This window comes from Atheta coriaria, unplaced genomic scaffold, assembly GCF_025399875.1.
Source record: "Atheta coriaria isolate IRGN ID8LTWV9N9 unplaced genomic scaffold, Caltech_Dcor_3.1 hic_scaffold_15_pilon, whole genome shotgun sequence".
Classification (NCBI taxonomy): Eukaryota; Metazoa; Arthropoda; class Insecta; order Coleoptera; family Staphylinidae; genus Dalotia; species Dalotia coriaria.
Genome location: NW_027045457.1, coordinates 1 through 20841, shown reverse-complemented (window position 1 = coordinate 20841; position 20841 = coordinate 1). Strand labels below are relative to the sequence as shown.

At 39.3% G+C, this 20841-nt stretch overlaps 1 protein-coding gene and 2 long non-coding RNA genes across 3 annotated transcripts; 2 read left to right on the top strand and 1 right to left on the bottom strand.

Annotated features, from left to right (window-relative positions):
• The first annotated feature begins 1148 nt into the window (after positions 1–1148).
• Positions 1149–2424, top strand: LOC135802050 (uncharacterized). Its single transcript, XR_010550496.1, has 2 exons — positions 1149–2019; positions 2144–2424. It is a non-coding gene; the product is annotated as an uncharacterized lncRNA (long non-coding RNA).
• A 12983-nt stretch (positions 2425–15407) lies between these two features.
• On the bottom strand, positions 15408–18248 carry LOC135802081 (uncharacterized). Its single transcript, XR_010550502.1, has 3 exons — positions 18075–18248; positions 17902–17939; positions 15408–15629 (listed from the first exon to the last, which is right to left on the bottom strand). It is a non-coding gene; the product is annotated as an uncharacterized lncRNA (long non-coding RNA).
• A 1214-nt stretch (positions 18249–19462) lies between these two features.
• Ns2 (nucleostemin 2) lies at positions 19463–20835 on the top strand (the record flags this gene model as incomplete). Its single annotated transcript, XM_065315625.1, has 2 exons — positions 19463–19606; positions 19717–20835. A coding segment is annotated over exon 2 (1114 nt), but the record flags the coding sequence as incomplete, so codon positions are not given.
• Between the last annotated feature and the right edge of the window lie 6 nt (positions 20836–20841).

The window sequence follows — 20841 nt, the reverse complement described above, 5'->3', positions numbered from 1 at the left end:
TCGGGATCCCTTTGTCATATTTTAGTTTTTTTTATTTTATGATAGGACAAGAGTGCATTTTTAAATGCACCCCTGAAGCTCAGCGAATTTCGGTTCTATCTGCATCAAAATGGCCGCCAAAGTTTGCCCTTTTCTTACATTTTTCAAAACACGTGATGGAAAACAGGTCATATCTCAAAACCCTATGCCATATTTAGTTATTTTTCGATTTTATGATAGGGCAAGAGTGAATTTTTAACATGCACCATTGAACCCCGCGAAATTCGATGGTAATTGTATCAAAATGGCCGCCAAAGTTACGCTTTTTCTTGCAATTTTCAAAACACGCGGTGGAAAACAGGCTATACTAGGGAGCCCTTTGTCCTATTTAAGTTTTTCTTTATTTTAGTATAGGACATTAGTGCCTTTTAAAATGTACCCCTGAACCTCCGCGAAATTCTGTCGTAACAGTTTCTAAATGGCCGTCAAAGTTAGGCCTTTTCTTGCAATTTTCCAAACAAGTGGTGGAAAACCGGCCATATCTCGGGAACACTTTGTCATATTTTAGTTTTTCTTTATTTTATTATTGGACAAGAGTGCATTTTAAGATGCACCCTTAACCCCGCAAAATTCGGTTGTAATTGCGTCAAAATGGTCGTCGAAGTTTTCCCTTTTCTTGCATTTTTCAATGCACGCGGTGTAAAACAATCCATACCTCGAGAACCTTATGCCATATTTTAGTTTTTATTTATTTTATGATAGGACAAGAGTGCATTTTCAAAATGCACCCTTGTACCCCCGCGAAATTCGGTTATAACAGCCTCAAAATGGCCGCCAAAATTAGCCCCTTTCTTGCAATTTTAAAACAGGCGGTGGAAAACAGGCCATATCTCGGGAACCTTTCATGATATTTTAGTTTTTATTTATTTTATAATCGGACATGAGTGCATTTTTAAAATGCTCCCTGAAGCTCTGCGAAATTCGATCGTAACTGTTTCTTGCAATTTTCAAAACACGCGGTGGAAAGCAGACCATATTTCGGGAACCCTTTGTCATATTTTAGCTTTTTCTTTATTTTATGATAGAACAAGAGTGCATTTTAAGAAGTACCCTTAACGCCTCGCGAAATGCGGTCTTAATTGCCACAAAATGGCCGCCAAAGTTTTCCCTTCTCTTGCATTTTTCAAAACACGCGGTGGAACGCGGTTTTTCTATAATTTAGTTATTTTTCGATTTTATGATAGGGCAAGAGTGCATTCTTACAATTCACCCTGAACTCTTGCGAAATTTCATCGTAATTGCCTCAAAATGACCACCAAAGCTACGCCTTTTCTTGCAATTTTCAAAACACGCGGAGGTGTACTCAGCGCAGTTTTGTGCCGATCGTGGAATGGGTCGGACGTGTTTTTCGCGGCTGTTCATTTTAGTTTGAGTTTGTAATTTGGTAAATCGCGTTCATTTCGATTGTCTGTGTTTCGAGTGTTTAGTGTTTTATTAGTGGATTATAGGTGTCGAATATACACAATCGTCAATTTTATTTACGTTTGTTGTGCGTGATGCAAGATGGCCGTGTGCTATCAACTTGTTTACACTACACGCTCGTAGCACGTAGCATGTACCTGCAACGTCTTGCAACGTGTGTTGGAATATTATTTCGTTTAATTGCGGTCTATCTGTGTCGTTGTGTTTGGTATTTTGTCCCGGGAACATGGACAATGTTCTGCGCGGTAGCGGGGAAAAATCGGTAAAGTGCAGACTTTTTATTTTCTTTTTCTGAAATCACTGTCCCCGTTTAATTCACCTATTTGTGCAAGCAAGGTCTTGGCTTACGCACGGTTAGAACGTTATCTTATTTTGTTATTGTTGTGAACTTTTTGGTTATCTAAGCGTGTCTGGTATTACTGCAGTTAAATGTGATTTAATTTTAGTTCTTAGTGAATTCTGCGCCAAATATATTCCCGAAGATCATCTTTTGGCTACCAGCAATGGCGTCCGTATTATCCATGTTCCAGCGACCTGCATGCACCGCGAGAAAGAAAGGTAAAGTGCACATTTTCATTATTTTTGTTTACTGGAATTTCATTTAATTTGAACGCGGCAGTTAACTTAGTATCACATGTATTTTATTATCATATCAAATTTAATTTTAGAAATATTATTATAGAAATTAATTTTGTGCGTAAACACGCACAGATGCATCCTACGGTGGAGAATGCACTCGATAATCGCCTACCACGACATCATCCAAGGAACACGTTCCAGCCTGGTGGAAGGCATTTGCGTTTCGACGGGATGCGATACCTCTATAATTTATTGCTTATCTTGAAAACACTTCTTGCGCACACACATTATTTTTAAAGCAGTATAAATAATGCGCACAGGGAATGACACAAAAGAACTTCCTGACTTTTTCACCATAAACGCATTCTTTTAATTCACTTATAATTCGAAGTGTATATATTTAGGGACCTTTGATGATTGATTTGATGAATGCTTGTGGAATAACATGCAGTGTAAACTCTTTATAACGAAAATCATTAAGTTTAGTTGGTTTAAAGACGGATTTTATTCGCCCAGCCATTTGCCACAAACCAACCTTCTTGTACATACTTTAGCGTCATAAAACGGGTTATCAAGAGTTTACATTGTATTGCACATACGCCTCACGACTTTTACTGTATTGTATTATTGCTTCCGTTGCTAATGGGACGACTTTGAGATTTATTTGTTGTAGTAATGCGGATAAGGGTATTTGGGAGTTCCAGCACTGTTGTCTAGCTTTAACTCGCAAAAGGGACGTGTCTAGAGGTGTTAAATTAAATTCTCCGTGACGTTGTATTAATTTGTTGCGGGAATGCCGCATTGGTAAATTTGAAAATTGGGGTGTTAAGTAGGATTTTCACATGGAGAGTGAAATTGTTAGAGTTTTATCGCTATAGCTCGCGAGAGGTTGCTTAGAAATTTCCGCGCAATCTTTAGAGATGTCAAATTAAAGTGATTTTTCACCCTCCATCGGGTTGTATTTGTTGTATGCAGGAATTCGACCTGGGAGAAAATTTGCATGAAAGGGTGATTTTTTCACCAACTAGATGTTTACGTCGGCTGACAATTTTCTAACAATTCTCTGCTTAGTCGGTCGTGCGCGGTGGTGTCGTGAACACGTGTTTAGTTTGTGCGTCTATCTGCATAGTTATTAATCGGGTTTCTTGAGATGTTAATGTAATGGTGGCATGAATGAGAATGAATGTCAGCAAGTGTGGCTTACAGTTATTGAATTGTCGCCCATGAAATCTGAAAGTGAGTGGTTTTATCCCAAACCCCTTCTATAGAATTCTTGCAGGTCTGTGTTCGTTGCGTATCGTGCACATGTTTTGTAAGTCGGTCGGTTCTCGTGGTGATTTTTCACGTTTTTGAGGTTATAAGTCGGTAGTTTAATTATCGGTCAGCACGGATAGAATTTAGCATTGATAGATGTATGCGACGTGTAATTAATAAGTTATCGCGCGTGGAAGTATAAATTAAGTTATTTTTTCAATGTACGTACGTGTTTTCAGTTGCCCGTCGGATATCTCTCGTCCTTACGAAGAGTTCTTACTAGATTTATAAATTATTGGGCATTTATTAAATAATTCAATCGTGGAAATATACCACGATTGTTTCCGGTGAGGAATGAAGTCCGTAAAATCTGTTCCGTACCAGTTAGTGAAAATTAAACATTCAAGCAAGTGAAACTAGTAAATTACGTAACTTTTGTAAGTAACGTGGAACACATGTACTTAAATTTCATGTAACAGAATTAAATTTGTGTATGTACTGTCTTGATTATATGCGTTTCAATAAAATATAATTTAATAGTATATTTTGAAGCAGTTATCTCTCTGTGTTCCTATGGTCGTTTTCAGAATTAGATTTAAAGATATTTGATTACCCGTGTTTGAAATGCATATAAGAGATAAATAAATGTTGTTGTTTTAAAAGCGGAGATAAAGAACAACATTTATACCTGAAACGAATAGAGCTTGGTAAGTGAGCGTTGTGGTTCAGGTGGTATGTGTACATGCTAGCATGCTGGAGGTTCATGGTTCGAATCTCAGTTGTAGAGCCAATTTTATTGAATAATAAGACATTTAAGAAATGTGGGTTGCATACCACAGAAATTCAAGATTCAAATGCCAGAAATAACTTGAAAAGCAGAGTACGACGAAGCAACAATAGGAATAAGTAGAAGATGATGGTCGAATAAGGAAAGTAGAGCGAGCAGCAGGGAAGAATAGGAAAAATAAGAAGAGAAAGAAAAGAAGAGAAGAGAGTACAAGAAGAAAAGAGAGATAGGGGTGACGGTAATTTTAAATTTTTGTCGGCGTGTCGTTCTTTAAGACAGTCAACTGCTTCGATGTGTCCATTGCTCCCGGCCCATCCTACAGCTGCGATGTCTCTGCGCTTCATCCCCGAAATACTCAGGCATATCAACAATTTTTATGGTGGGGATCACCCCAAAGAGAGGGAACTCCTTATAAGGACAATCCTTATAAGGTCTTGTTCAAATATTTCTAAGTTTTAAGTCGCCTCAAGCGAGGCGACACATAAAAATATTCTTGCAAGTTCTGACCTGTAGCTGAAATGAAAGAAGGAGCACACAAATCACACAGGATACCTTAACAATTTTTATAGTGGGGATCATCCACTGAGAGAGAAGAGACCTGTTCCTGAAATTATAGAAGGGGTAAAACAAATCAAAGAAGTATATCTTTCTACTTATTTATTAATTAACAATAGAGTACATGTTTAGATTTTACAAGTCAACAAAATACATGTAGCCATATTGAAGTAGGACTTACGATCTGCATAGCCGCGCACATGCAAGTACTATTGTAAAATGTATTACCGAGATAATGAAATTAGTAAATAGCCCATTTTCTAGGTGATGGAAAATGGAAACAAATATACAGGGTGTTACAAAAAATAAAATTTAAAGTACAAACAGAAAAACACTACAAATATCGATTGTTTTTCACCCGACGTATGGGAAACTAAGACACGGGGTGTTAGAAAGAAAATTCAAAGTGCCAGAAGTTAAATTCTAATAAGGGTCAAAGCAAAATTTTCAGGGATGTGAAGGAAAACTATTATACAGGAAGTCACAAATAGAAAATTCAACGATCAAAGGTGAAAGCATTTAAACACTACAAATATTGCTCGCTTTCAACCGATGCTCCGGAAAACTAATAAACAGGGTGTTGCAAAAAGAAAATTCGAAGTGCAAAAAGGAAAGCCCTAAAACAACAGCTGAAGCATAATTTTCACGGACACAAAGAAAAACAAATATACAGGGTGTTCCAGACGGAAAATCCCAAGTTTAAAACAAAGAACACTCAAAACTCACAAATATAAGCGATTTCCTACGCTCGGTTGGGAAAACTTATATACAGGATGTTACAAACTACAAATATGGTCAATATTCACATCATAACGAAGGAAATTTACAACGAAACAACTAGGTTTTAATATGAATTCAAAGATTTTACCCGAAAATCATCGGAAAAGGTGAGTAAAAAGGTGTTACGAGAATAAAACACTTACATTTTAATATACAGTGGAATCTCAGTAATCCGACAATCACTTTGCAGGGCAGTGTCGGATTATCGAATTCGTCGGATTATAGAGGGCTGCCTAAAACCCCTACAGTACGGAATTTTTTACATAAGAGTACCTTGTAATCCGATAAATTACAGATCCAATAAGACCCGGCTTGATCTGGCACACCTTGTAATCCGACATGGTCATGCCATATGTTTGTACTTTAGGATTTGTAATTTGTCGGATTACAAGGTATTTTTGTGAAAAAAATTCCGGACTGTAAGGGCTCTTAGGCAGTTTTCTATAATCCGACAAATCCCTCATCCGACAATGCCCTGCAAAGTGATTGTCGGATTACCGAGATTCCACAGTATGATATATATGTTGCAGTCAAAGTGTACATTACAGTCAATGTATACATTGACTAGTCAATGCATACATTCACTACCCATTTTAGTCAAAGTGTTCACTCACTATTAGAATGAACACTTTAACTAGTGAATGCATGCATTAACTAGGTAATGTATACATTTACTAACCAACAGCTGTCAAAGTGTTCACTCATTATTAGAATGAACACTTTAACTAATGAATGCATGTATTACCTAGGTAATGTATGCAGAGTTACTAACCAACTGCAGTCAAAGCGTTAATTGATGAATTTTAAAATAAAATTTTGTTGGAACAAGTTTTTACAAGCGCAAGACCGCAGTCGCCGTTCTAGATTCAGGATAAAACAGAATTACAGAACACACACAATGATTAAGTTTGAACAGGTAAAACTAGGTTACTTATTAAGCAAAGTTTGGTTTTAAATTGAAACACATAATAATTTAGAACAAAAGTTTGAACAGCAATAAATAGGTTATAATAATGAAAGTAAAATATATGCAAAAATGAATTAACTAATTGACTCGATGATAGTTACTAAAGCTAATCTATATATATAAAATTTGCGTGTCACAGTGTTTGTTTCCATACTTTCCGCGAAGCAACTTTACCGATTTTTACCAAATTTTTATATGCGTATTCAGTAGGTCTGAGAATCGGCTGACATCTATTTTTCATACCCTAAGTGATAAGGGTTGTTCACCCTTAACTTTTTTTTAAATTTTTGGACAATTCTTTTGTTTTATTTTTTTTATAATGTGGAATTAAAAATACATACAACACTAAATTTTAGTTTTTATCATAACCCCTATTTCTTTATAGCCATTTTAGTAATTTTAATCATTTTCATCCCGCTCAAGAAAATTATTATATGCGCATTCAGTAGGTCAAAGTGGTAACTTCATATCTCTAATTGATAGGGTTGTTTTCACCCTTAATTTTTAAAATTTTGGTAGAAATTTTTTACGACATTTTTCAATGCTGGCATTAAAATATACATACAACCTATTTTTTGGTTTCTTATCACCCAACCCCTATTTTTTTATAATAAGTAAGTTACTTTTGTCTGCACTAAATTTATCTAGAAACTAGAAATAATTTATGGCAAAACAACATTTTGATTTAACTAGTTATAACATAAAAATAGAAAGCTATAAATATAAAAGCAAAAAAATACAATTGTCAAGCCAGTGGTGTGCACATTGGGTATAATGGTCAGAAATAGCTATCCACATCGAAGCTGACAAATGCTACATTGACTTGCAATGGTTTTACAGTAAAAAATATCGTTTTCGGCGATATTGTGAGGGTATAGCAGCTACAGTAAGTGTTTACTTAACTTTGCCAGCTAAAAAATACAAATATATGTAGAAAAGAATAATTTGAAACATAAACATAAGTAAGAGTGGTAAAACGTTATTTGTTTGCACAATTTAAACTTCCATGACATTTGGAGTTGCACAATTTGTCTGCACATTATCTCTGATTCTAGATCTAGATCTCTTCCGCAATAACTTCAACTCGTGAATCTCCTGGACACTTTCTTCATTACAGTTGATATTTTTAAGAATATTTTCCAAATCTTCTTCACTGTTTATACTGCTTAATACCTCGTGTGGTAGGGAAGAAGAGGTAAGGCCGACCTTGGCGGGTTGTCAAACCTTATATCGTAAGGACTTCGCTTTATACCAGCGTGAAGGGCTCGATTTTTCATAAACTGCACATAACCCAGTCCTCTGCTCAGTGCTAGTTTGATTATGTTGCATCCATGCGGTTAAAATATTATTCTCAATATCTTGATTCGCACGCTCCACACTGCCTTGAGACTGGCTGTGGCAATTTTTAATAGTGAATATAAACCTTTCAAATCATCAATAACGTGGTTAACAAATTCTCGGCCATTGTCCGATTGCAAAATAGATGGTGCCCAAATATTAAAAAAAATTTGAAGGGAGTTGATCAGCAATTTCATCGCTGTCTCATTCTTAGGGCTCTAAGAATGACAAACTTTGTTAAGTGGTCTGGTACACCAATATAAATTTAATTATCATCTGGCTGTGATTGGAATCGTGCAATCTACTTGACATCTTGAATTAAAATGAGAGAGAAAACACCATTGGCTTAACCACCAAGCCTTTCTTTTCATTCGCCCTTTTTTTAAGGCACACTTCACAATTATTTAAAAATGTTTGAATATCTTGTACTGTTATATTTTTAAAGCGAAGGTTAAGCTCCTTTTTCATTCTGTCTCGTCCTCCATGTCCAATTGATAAATGAGTTTCATATAAAACTTCAAACAATTCTTCAACAGTAACATAATACAGCACTTTTTCATCTGCTATTGGTGCAATTAGTTTATCCACATTACCCACATACACTGTATCATAATGTTTTAGTAACCAGAAGTGACGATGTTCTTTTTTCTGAGCAGATTTAGCGAATTTAACATCACTTATTAGTTGAGTATATCTTTCCGTAGTAATACGAAAGCCGTTAGCTTTTTGTGGAGTATTCTTAATATATTGGTAGAATTTATCTTTCATTGCTTGTTTATCCATTTTATATTTATGGCTAAAAATAATTAAAATTATTAAATTTCTATGGACACATATAATTTAAATAACTCACTTACCATCCAACAATCAGCCAGTGTATACTCTCTCAAACAGCAACAGATTGAAGCACACAGCACGAATAAAAACAACAATCAGCCAGGGAATACTCTCTCAAACAGCACAGATTGAGCAACAGCCAACAGCACACAGTGCATCGCGAATAAAGAGGTTAGGTTTAAGGTTTCACGGCAAATTTAACGATTTAATCAACGGATTTAACACACAACCCACTGACTAGAAGCAGCCCGTGAATGCATACATCCACTAGCTAATGTGTTCATTTCAGTTACAATGAATACTTTAACTACGAATTTTAGCGAATGTATGCATTGACTAGTAAATGTATACATTTACTAAATGTATGCATTGACTGCAACATATACATTTATGAACTCTGAAGTACAAACAAATAGCATATGACCATGTCGGATTACGAGGGGTGCCGGATTAGACTAGGTTCGGATTACCGCAACTCCACTGTATTGTGTATATAGTTATCATTTGATGATAGCATCAACTGCATATGGTAACCGTCGGGCGAAGCATCATAATAAATTGATAGAACATTCGGCAGAACATTCAAATCAGCTGACGACAAGCGACGGCGCGTTGTAATACAGTAGGTAAACACGATAAAAATAACTAGTTACTTGTAAAGATTAAGATATATGGAGCGAAAAACTATTCAACGTACAAGATTTTATTAGATCAACAAGAAACTTTTTCATTTAATGATGCTAAGGAGTGTAATTCAATTAAAAACGTTCAGCGGAAAGAGGAACGAGCCGACGGTCGACGGCAAAGTGAGCGTGGTCGACCACATGATTATTGTCATTTTAATAATTCTAAGATGCTTTAATAATTAAATTATGCATGTTATTTTCGGAAACGGAACTAAGAATTCTGATAAAAATGCTACCACGTGTTTGTAATCTGCAAAATTAATATCCCTAAAATGGAATAAAATAAATCATCAATTTAATGTAAACCGTCTTAACTTTGCGCGAAAAAAATTAATTACACACCTACCAGTGCAATGATGAAGAGATTTTCGATCCAGGAATAGGTATATCTTATCAACTGAAAACTCGGCGCAGAAATTAACAGACATTTATTTCTTACTTAGAACACTCTAACTGTCACAACTCATCAAACAAAATAGCCACACATGCTCGTTACGAATATTTTGCTGAGACGATAAGAATACACGACCATTAATTGAATAATTGAAGTCTGAAAACACATGGCTTGTAGTTAGGCGCGCTCGCGGACCATGCGGTGAAACGACTGCCGTGTGCGCTACGCGTTACCGGGTACAAGGCAGGTACGTCGCGATAATACACGTCAGTCGAACAAAAGTTGTTTACAAACAAACGTAGTGGTAAACTCGTACTTGAGAAGACGAAAGTAAAAATTCACAATATTGAAATAACACATATACACGAAATCTTCTTTTAGTTTCAATATTTCTCGGCATAAGAAAAGAATATATTGGTTTTGGGATGCAATAAGGATGAGGAAAAGGAGGAATTTGTAATTTACCAATATATCCCTACATCGAGACTAATTTAAATATTCTCTATAACGCTCGTACGGTGCCCTAAACACGAGTCACTTCTACCGCTACCTTCGAACGGTGCCCTGAACACGAGTCACTTCTCCCGCTACCTTCATACGGTGCCCTGAACACGAGTCACTTCTACCGCTACCTTCGAACGGTGCCCTGACACGAGTCACTTTACCGCTACCTTCGAACGGTGCCCTGAACACGAGTCACTTCTACCGCTACCTTCGTAGGGTGCCGTGAACACGAATCACTTCTACCGCTACCTTCGAACGGTGCCCTGAACACGAGTCAGTTCTACCGCAACCTTCGAATGGTGCCCTGAACACGAGTCACTTTTACCGCTACCTTCGAACGGTGCCCTGAACACGAGTCACTTCTACCGCAACCTTTGAACGGTGCCCTGAACACGAGTCACTTTACCGCTACCTTCATACGGTGCCCTGAACACGAGTCACTTCTACCGCTACCTTCGAACGGTGCCCTGAACACGAGTCACTTTTACCGCTACCTTCGAACGGTGCCCTGAATACGAGTCACTTCTACCGCTACCTTCGTAGGGTGCCCTGAACACGAGTCACTTCTACCGCTACCTTCGTACGGTGCCCTGAACACGAGTCACTTCTACCGCTACCTTCGAACGGTGCCCTGAACACGAGTCACTTTTACCGCTACCTTCGAACGGTGCCCTGAACACGAGTCACTTCTACCGCTACCTTCGAACGGTGCCCTGAACACGAGTCACTTCTACCGCTACCTTCGAACGGTGCCCTGAACACGAGTCACTTCTACCGCGTGAACACGAATCATTTCTACCGCTACCTTCGAACGGCGGTGCCCTGAACACGAGTCAGTTCTACCGCAAATCTTCCGGAATGGTGCTCTGAACACGAGTCACTTTTACCGCTACCTTCGAACGGTGCCCTGAACACGAGTCACTTCTACCGCAACCTTTGAACGGTGCCCTGAACACGAGTCACTTTTACCGCTACCTTCGAACGGTGCCCTGAATAAAAGTCACTTCTACCGCTACCTTTGTAGGGTGCCCTGTCACTGCTACCGCTATCATAAGATCACATGAATGCCTCCAAATGGTTGATCTAAATTACAAGTGATCTGTTGCAGTCGATAATTGCTTTACGCAGTATAGCCGCACTATCATGCTGGATCTCGTCGATGAAAACGGGCTTCCCTACGCTAACGGACATGTTCCCTGTATGCTTGCAACGTTTCCAGAAGATAGATCTTTGCGACTCGAGATGTTGTAAACGGAACGCTGAGCAACTGTTGTTCCACCAAGAACTGCTGTTACTTCCGTACTTCTGGTACGCTTCTCAAGCAGGCATTGTTAAGGAGCTGCATTTGTGTAAGTGGCCGGTCTCCACTGCTTTCAATGTATAAGTTTTCCCGCAAGCCCGCCGGTCCCGTGAAGAATACTTGAATTACCAACGACTCGTACCTGCAGCAATGCAAAACGATGTATAACCTTAAGAATCAGCTCACGTTGTTCAGGTTGTAGTTCACTCACAGTACTCTGTTTTGGCATCACATTGCTACGTTTCTTACAACCGAAAATCCTTCTCGTGGAACGATTTGATTCACGTCATCGTTATTTTCGGCACCTTATGAAGACTGTTCGACAGACACTCTCCTTGCCTCAGTTTCCGCTGGTTCTGTGCTGTTAGAATTTTGCAGAATCATCATTGCTTCAAGCTCCTGTAGCACACTGTCGATGTTAAGATTTTTCTCGTATATCTGACGGCGTTCCATGATGACATCCTTGTTGTCGTTGTATAATTGTAGAAATTTATTGCAATCAACAATTTCAGATAATTCATTGCGGAAGGGCAGATACAGCAGCACCATCTCACGTTGATAGTTGACAATTTCATCTACTTCGTAATGCCTGTGTCGTATGATCCGTCCCATCTGTCGTCTGCGATATTGTCTTGACGTCGTTTTTTTTTCGGTCTCTGGTTCCAAATTTTCATACTCATGCACGTCCACGTCGTCTTCATTGTCGATGAAATCTTGACATTTAGCATACCACGAAGCAAACTCGGCCAAATATACAGGTTCCAAGGAAGGAGGTCGTTCTTCATATCGCTGAATGATATTTTTGGTCCATACGTCTGTACTGTCAGCATCAATTCCTTCGCGATTCATTTGTACACGACGTTTGCGGCAACGTTGTCTCTCCGATGGCCATACTGTTGGTATGTACACGACTTGACGGCTTGTTTCGCTCATCGGTTGTCGTAATAAATACCACGCTGCTTCTTGTGCCGACATTTCAACTGCATTTAGAAGTTTAATACTCAAAGCCTTCAATTGGCCCGTGTAGTCCCGTTCAGGATGCTCTTGCATCATTTTCGCCAGCTCTCGATTCAAGTTACCCATTCCGCGAGCCGATTTGTTAACGTATTCCACGACGTACTGTGCGCAGCTATAATCATCTAAGACAAACTGGATGTCAATGTTGGAATTAATTTCACCAGCAAGGTAAGGGTTGAATGTGTTCGTCATCAGTTGGTCGAAGTTGCGTTTGAACAACAATGTTGGCCTGCGCAGAGTTGAACGCACTACGTCGAGGTATGCATCGAACGTCAAACTATGATCCTCAGAAAGTCGTCCATGCTAGCATATGTACGGTCGCTAAGGGAAGTTCGTAGCTCTTTACCCTTTTTCTGGAATGCAACGCGGCGTCCATCAGTTTTTGGCATTGGTACCAATACACGGGTAGTCAGCATTGGCCAGTACGGGATTCCAAATCTGCAAGTCGTTTCGCCTCGTTTCGTGCAGGTGAAAGTGTGCTTATGTATTTGGTTGGAGTAGATGGTATCGTTAGGCACATCTTCTTTTGCAACTGAACTTAGTTTCTCCACAAGTTCGATGGTGTTGGGCATATTTTCTGAAACGGTTTCGAGGGGGTCGTTGTTCAACCACAGTAAAATATGAGCGTGGGGACTTCCGCGATGCTGGAACTCAATGCGAAGAAAATAATCCTTAACAAAGTATTGGCCGAACGGATTATAATTCGACTTCGCTTTCAACATGTTCATCAATGTACCAACAAGTTTGTGAAAATATATGCAGCACGTAACTGGATCGTCACTCACTAAGCTGCACCGCTCTGATGTGTTTAGATCTTCAGCAACTTTGCCAGGATATTTGTTACTCAATTTGAGGAGTAAGTTCAGTAATGTCAACCAGCGTACTTCATTTGCACTTAGAGTGAGAAAGATGGTCGGCTTCCCAAGTTGACGGAGCATAGCAAAGAGATCCCATTTGCAAGAGGCCCAGTACTGGACGGAGATTGGCACTGATTTCATAAAGGCAAGGTTTTGTATAACAAATTCTTTAAGAAATTCTGAGTCTTCTAACATTCGTCGAGTTACGTTTTCTGTAACCGGCACTTTCCGGAACGTGCTGTAAATTCCATCCACCATGCGTTGACGTAAGATCTTCATAGCAACGTACAAGATTTTTTGAGGCGTGGCGCCGCGTCTGTCACTTCGTCTTATTTCACTGGTCGCCATCATATAAGGTGTCACCGAAACTCCCATGTTGAAACGACGTGGTTCTCCGAAGTATATTGCCGGAAATGATAATTCTTCAGCATGACGGTCGTAAATGATGTTGAAAGGCGTTCGCCGATGTCCCGGTGCGATGTCAAGACAATCCTCTTCGTTCCACAATAGTGTGTGCTGTCTAGCAGCAAACATTTCCGATTCAGGTGTACATTCATCAGCCGAAATTGCTTCGATGCGGGGACCAGGTTCATCCGGCAGGATTTTCTTCTGATGGCACTGTAAGCTGTAGCTTCACCGACCGTCTACTTCGATATCGTATAAGCGATAAGGCTCTCGACTTCTGAAGTACGTCAACCGTTCCTTGATCGTACGTTTAGACGTGTATCCGCTAACGTAGAAGGAGAATTCGTTTTGTGCGCAAGATTCAGATGTTGACATTGATTACTTCGTCCTCATCCGGTTGCCAGGGTAAGCATTTTCACCATTTCCTGCACGTCGACTGGAACGTTGATCGCGTCCCAATGATGATCCCATATGAGGAAATCATGACGGAGTCGACGTGCTTGCATAAAATGGCAGACGTGGTGAGATCAGCCGTTCACTGATTGGATCAATGGCGGTAGACCTGGGTACCTCATGTGGAAATGGATTTCATCTTCGCAAGAGACTCCGGAAGCTTTCCTGTATTCGGCGAACGTTTACAATTGGCTGCAAACCAATGTAAATCCCTATGAGCGTGTACGCCGATTTTCACCCAACACCAATCTGAGATTATCTGCATTTTGTACAGCAGTGATGGCTTTAAGGTCATTTCTGAACCATAATCTATCATAAAACCGAACAAGTATGGCCAAAATCGTTATCCAGGAAAGTAGATTTGAATCGATGATGTATTGACGAAGACCATTTTGTAGACCAGGTAGGTTGTTCTTGATGCACTGCTGAGTACCGTGCCGCTGGCGAGGACTAAATTTGCAGCTCTACTGCATAGATGGTACGCTTTGCGTCGTCTTTCAGCGGCTTTCTTGCAAACGCCGCGGCCTGTTCTGGGGTTCAATAGCGCTGCACGTTTTCTGTACTGACGATTTCGCAGGGCCTTCTTTTCGGCAGTGGTGGGTATTGCAGACGTTGACGGCAAAGCATCCTCGGTCTCCATCGGCGTACTGGATGTTGAAGGAATGTGCGCACAGGGATCCATCATGTTGGGCTTGGTGATTTCTTCAGTCTCCATCGGTGTACTAGACGTTGAAACTTTATCTATTTTTTCAGTATTATCCACCGTGCCGCTGGCGAGAGCTAAATTTGCAGCTCTACGTAGATGGTACGCTTTGCGTTGTCTTTCAGCACTACGAAACCGCGGCCTGTTCTGGGGGTTCCTAGCCAAGCTGCTGCGTTTTCTGTGCACGATTTCCTTGGGGCCTTCTTTACGGCAGTGGGTGGGTATTGCAGACGTTGGCGGCAAACATCCTCGATTATATGGGTATAGACGTTGAAACTTTATCTATTTTTTCAGTATTATCCACCGTGCCGCTGGCGAGAGCTAAATTTGCAGCTCTACGTAGATGGTACGCTTTGCGTTGTCTTTCAGCGGCTTTTCTTGCAAACGCCGCGGCCTGTTCTGGGGTTCTAATAGCTGCTACACGTTTTCTGTACTCCTCAATTTCACCTGAGGGACGCTTCTTTTCGGCGGTGGTGGGTATTGCAGACGTTGACGTAAAGCATCCTCGGCCTCCATCGGCGTACTGGATGTTGAAGGAATGTGCGCTGTAGGGATCCATCATGTTGAGCGTGGTGATTTCTTCAGTCTCCATCGGTGTACTAGACGTTGAAACTTTATCTATTTTTTCCGTATTATAATTATTTAGGGTATGAGTCCAACTATGTTTTTATTTAACACTAGCAAATCCGGTGAACTCCGTTTCGCCACCAGATGGCTTCGTTTTAAGTAATATTTTGTTTGGTGGACAAAAGCTGAAAAAAGAGTTGTTTTTTTGTATTATATTTGAAAACGAAAAATTTTATTTTATTTGACAACAATAATGAATGCATTTCGATTACAAAAATAAAGCGTTATTGAGTTGAACTTCTATAAGTAAATTCGGTAAGTTAATGAAAGTGAATCCAAGGATAATACTGGATCGAAGCGTTATACGTGTCCGCAAATTATTGATTTGGCCGAATGACAACTCTCAGCGCTTGCATGCCTTTCGATAATTCGTGATAGCGGTGGAGCCAATGTAATTTTAATACTACCGCCTCTTCCGACCCTCCCAATCTCTTGATTTTAACCCAAACTTTGATAGTTCGACCAGCTATAACTACTTTTTAAACGCCAACGATTAACTGGATATTCATCGTTTCCTGTGTGTGTTTTAACAACTAACGGTCGTGCATATCGTTTTGTGCCCTTTCCCACTTTTCTGTTAAAATTTTTCCTCAATTTTCTTTGCTATAAACCTCCTCTAGACGAGACCTTTCCGCGGGCCACAAAACCGTGGAAATCGGTTCGTGCATTCTGAAGTTATAGCGTTAGGAAGGAAAATCCGACTTATTGACGTGATAACGTCTTTAACACGTTGAGGACGGCGTGTACCATCGGTGGTACACACGCGTCTGGTCGCAATGGGACGGCATTATTACCACCGATCAGTACACGGCTCATTTTGAAACAGAGACTTATTCATTTTGACTACTGCGCCACTGGTTCGCCGGTTATATCTTTATCCTCGTTTCACCCTATACAATCAGGCCTTGCATCTTTGTCATCAAATGTGTCACTCAGATTACATATTATAATAAATAGTGACCGACCAAAATTTCAGTTTTGGCTTCAAATTTGGTTTCGGCCGGGGTGGCTGAAGGCACGGCATAACCGAAACTCAGTGTTCGTCAGATTATCGTGCGTCGTTGGGCTAACTCGCGGCTTAAGTCGTGGTCGTCACTTGCCATCTCAGTTCGCACATAGTTTCGGTCGGACTCTAGAGATAAAGGCATTCATTACAAAATAAATAAATGGCTACGCAACTGCAAAACAATCGCCTTTTGATACAGCAATGCATAACCACCAGTGGCGCACAGCTGAATTAATTAGACAGAGTTGAGAAAATGCTCAAACGCCGCCCGATGCAACAGACACCCAAAACCGCGCCGTCCTCAACGTGTTAAAAATCGTTTTAGTCGGGTGACTGTTCAGAAACTGTGTCGCAGGCCGATCGCGGGTATACCCCCTCTCGTTATAACCTTAGGCTCCCGCACACTACAAACTTTTATCGGCCGATACAGCGGTAAAACAAAATGTGAAGTGCGAAGTGAAGTGTTACAACAATTGCAACAAACAAAACTTATATCACCAATAAGACGTTATCACGTAAACATCTCGATCGTAAACCTACTTTACAAACAACCATTTTTTTTATATAGTAGAACTACCACAATTCATTTTTATTATCATAACATAACCTCTAAATTTCGTTTGTTTACACGTGTCTTTTTTTTCCATCTTTCATTACTTTTACAAGTTTATTCAAGAATGTTAATTGTTGTAAGTAAGCTATTTTATTCACCTTTTTTTGTTGCAATTGTTGTAACACTTCACTTGCACTTCACATTTTGTTTCACTGTTAAACATTCAACGAAAACTAAACCGCACGAGAAAATCTCCATTCGTTTTGTATGCCGCTAGAGTGGGGAAGAGACGGAAGATCGGTCACTCACTCGAACGCTATGCCTGCCTCCGCTCGTGTGGATTTCACGCGGAATGACTGGCAGCAGCTCGAGGATGGGGACAGGAAGTCAGTTGAATATATACTCGTTATACCTGCGATCGGCCTTTCTGTGGAAAATGTAAGTTCACATTTGATAAAATTGCGGGAAAACTATGAGTCAAGAGTAAAATCTTGTAAAATAAAATGCTCCAGAAACCTTTATACTTAACTTCAAATAAAAACTTTAAATTTACAAAATTAATTTTTTGTGAAAAATGTAAGTTCACATTTAGTCAAATTATGGGAAAACTATAGGTCCTAAAGTAAAATATTACTCAAATAAAATGCTCATGAGCACTTCTTACAGGAAGATATAAAATAAAAACTTTAAATTTCCAAATTTAATTTTTCTGTTGAAAATGTGCTTACATTTTATCAAATTGCGGGAAAACTATTAGTTCAAGAGAAAAATTTGACCAAAATAAAATGATCTAAAATAAAATAGTGTAGCCGCATGAACGATGATAAATTTCACTCACCAGTGTATCAAACGCCGTAAATCAAATGCGAGTAGATACTGAAATAAACAAGAAACAAAACTTTAGTTACACAATTTAGGACAGTGTTGAAATGAATCCGAGTTCCGGAGGAAGCCAAACTTGGCCTTAAAAATTGTCTTATTTGCCATAATTATTTAAATAATAATATTTACCAGGTAGAATAGCCGCCCGTCGTGTTCTGCTGAAGACAAAAATGGTTCGCACAACTCTAAAATATTATTTACAATCACACAATACAGCAAATATAACGCGGTATTACGAATTTACAACACGAAACACGAATATCCATTTAAGATTAGTACTTATCGCACGAAGTTAGAGCTGCGTGCCGGCCTCACAACTGTGCACGCCGACTTTCACTCGCAGGAATATTTTTAGCGAAAACATGCATTATTGCGCCATCTGCGGTGACTTTTGAGTACCGCAAGAAAATACAAAGTGTATCAAAAAGTGTGGCGTGCATATGAGTCAGTGAATGATTTGCTATGGGTCAGTGTATGGTCACGCATTTAAATAGCAGTGTCCGTGTATTACACGTACACGGAACTGCGCATGCACCACCCTGTCTAAACAAATAGAGATTTTTACACATAACTCAAAGCTTTAAATGTAGATGTTGCTAGAATGTATTAATTCAAAATAAATGAACTAAATTTTGAAATTTAAATGTAAATATTCATCAATTTAGCAATAAATACTGCATAAATAGTCAATCAAAGCATTCGTCATAAAATTACATCTTTTCTTTAACATCGCATCAAATCTCTTCAAGAACTACACAAAAGCATAAAAACATTCAAATTTTACTCCTTTAGTAATTTACTCTTGAAATTAAATACCTATATAATTTTAGTTAATACAAATCGTCTAAATATTCATTAATTCATATTATTTTCCGCCGGGAACGCAAATTTGCAAATTTTCGTGGGTTGCAGGTCGAATTCCTGCCACAGATAAGTACAACCCGACGTAGAATTTAACTCTACATCTCTAGATGCCTCGCTATAGTTTGTACGCCGCCCCATTCGTGCGAAATGATTAAAAAGATGTATGTATTACGAACACGAGTGTATAAAAGAAGCAAGCAATGATACCTTACCAGTATTTTATGCGTTACAACACTTCGAGAAGGGCTGACGATGATAATTATCTGCGAAATAAATAAATTACATTGTTAAGGAAAAGTGCGACAACGGGTGTCATTATTTACTTTATTTTATATCGGAATTCGACCGACGAAGCGAATCAAATTCGCATTCAAATTTAGCTCATGACTGCGATCGGAACTCGAAAGCGATTGTTAAAACAAAGAAGGGAACAAGAGTTAGAACCAGCCCCCTTAAACTCCGTGTTGCAGAAAACAACTCAAGGTTGTCGCTATTTGCAGAGAACGTATATTTAGAGAGAAGTCTAGTTGCAACGGTTGCAATGTAGTTGCGTATTTTAGCCATATGATAACAACACAAACGGTAAACAGCTACCGTGCAACTAAACTACCAGCGCCACTCAGAGGTACTAAAATTACGCGACACACACGCAAACTCTTGCATCTTTCTCCCATTTAAGTGACAGGGGGCTGTTTGAAGTTTGAATGAACATAACCTGTAAGAATCTTCGCAACGTAGTCGCACGTGTTTTTGGGTAGTGTTTATTTTTTTGTTTATCCGAGTGAATTAAATCACTGGTAAGTTAAATAATGAAGTGAATCAAAACCAAATACATTTTGCTTGAATTAGTCACATTCTTCTATTAAATTATACATTCTTTAACGTAATAACTTGCTTTATTTTATAGACAAAATGCCAAAAGTGAGTTCTCAATCAAAAGCGCCCCGAAAGCAGGGTTTCAACCGCTCGGGGCACTCAATGAACCCCGAGCGGCCTACTGCTGGCTTAAAAGGGGTTGCAAACCCAAGAACCAAGGGCACAATAAAAAGGATTCAAATGTACAGAAATTTCAAAGCTAAAAGAGACAAAACCGGTAAAATTCTCACGCCGGCGCCTTTCCAAGGATGGAACAAGTCCGGTACTATTGCCCGTGTTGAACCCAATCAAAAATGGTTTGGTAATTCTCGCGTCATCTCACAAAATGCTCTACAAAAATTCCAAACTGAACTTGGCTCAGCAATGAAAAACCCTTTTCAACTAGTCATGAAACCCACAACTTTACCAGTTACTCTCTTAAATGAAAAAGCAAAGAACGCACGCGTACATCTCTTGGACACTGAAAGTTTTGAGAGTGTTTTTGGACCGAAAAAGAGCCGGAAACGTCCGAACATCAGTGTATCAGGAATGGAAGAGTTATCACAGCTTGTCAACCAAAAACAAGAAGGATACTCTGATGAAAAAGATACAAATATAGTTAGAGATAATCAGGGAGTGAAAGACCTCCCTCGCGATTGGGTAATGGCGGCCGGACAATCACGACGTATCTGGAACGAGTTATATAAGGTAGTAGACAGTTCTGATGTGCTTCTACAAGTGTTAGATGCAAGAGACCCTCTCGGTACGCGCTCTGCTCACTTAGAAAAATACCTAAAAACAGAAAAACCACACAAACATTTAATTTTCATATTGAACAAAGTCGATTTAGTTCCGACCTGGATCACACAGAGATGGTTAGCGTTGTTAAATAAAGAATATCCCACTATTGCGTTCCACGCTAGTTTAACGCATCCTTTTGGCAAGGGATCACTGATCAATCTGCTTCGGCAGTTGGGTAAATTACATATTGACAAGAAACAGATTTCAGTAGGTTTTATTGGTTACCCGAATGTTGGTAAATCGTCAGTGATTAATACACTGCGCAGTAAAAAAGTTTGCAAAGTGGCGCCGATTGCGGGCGAGACGAAAGTTTGGCAGTATATAACTTTGATGCGACGAATCTATTTGATAGATTGCCCCGGGGTAGTTTATCCTT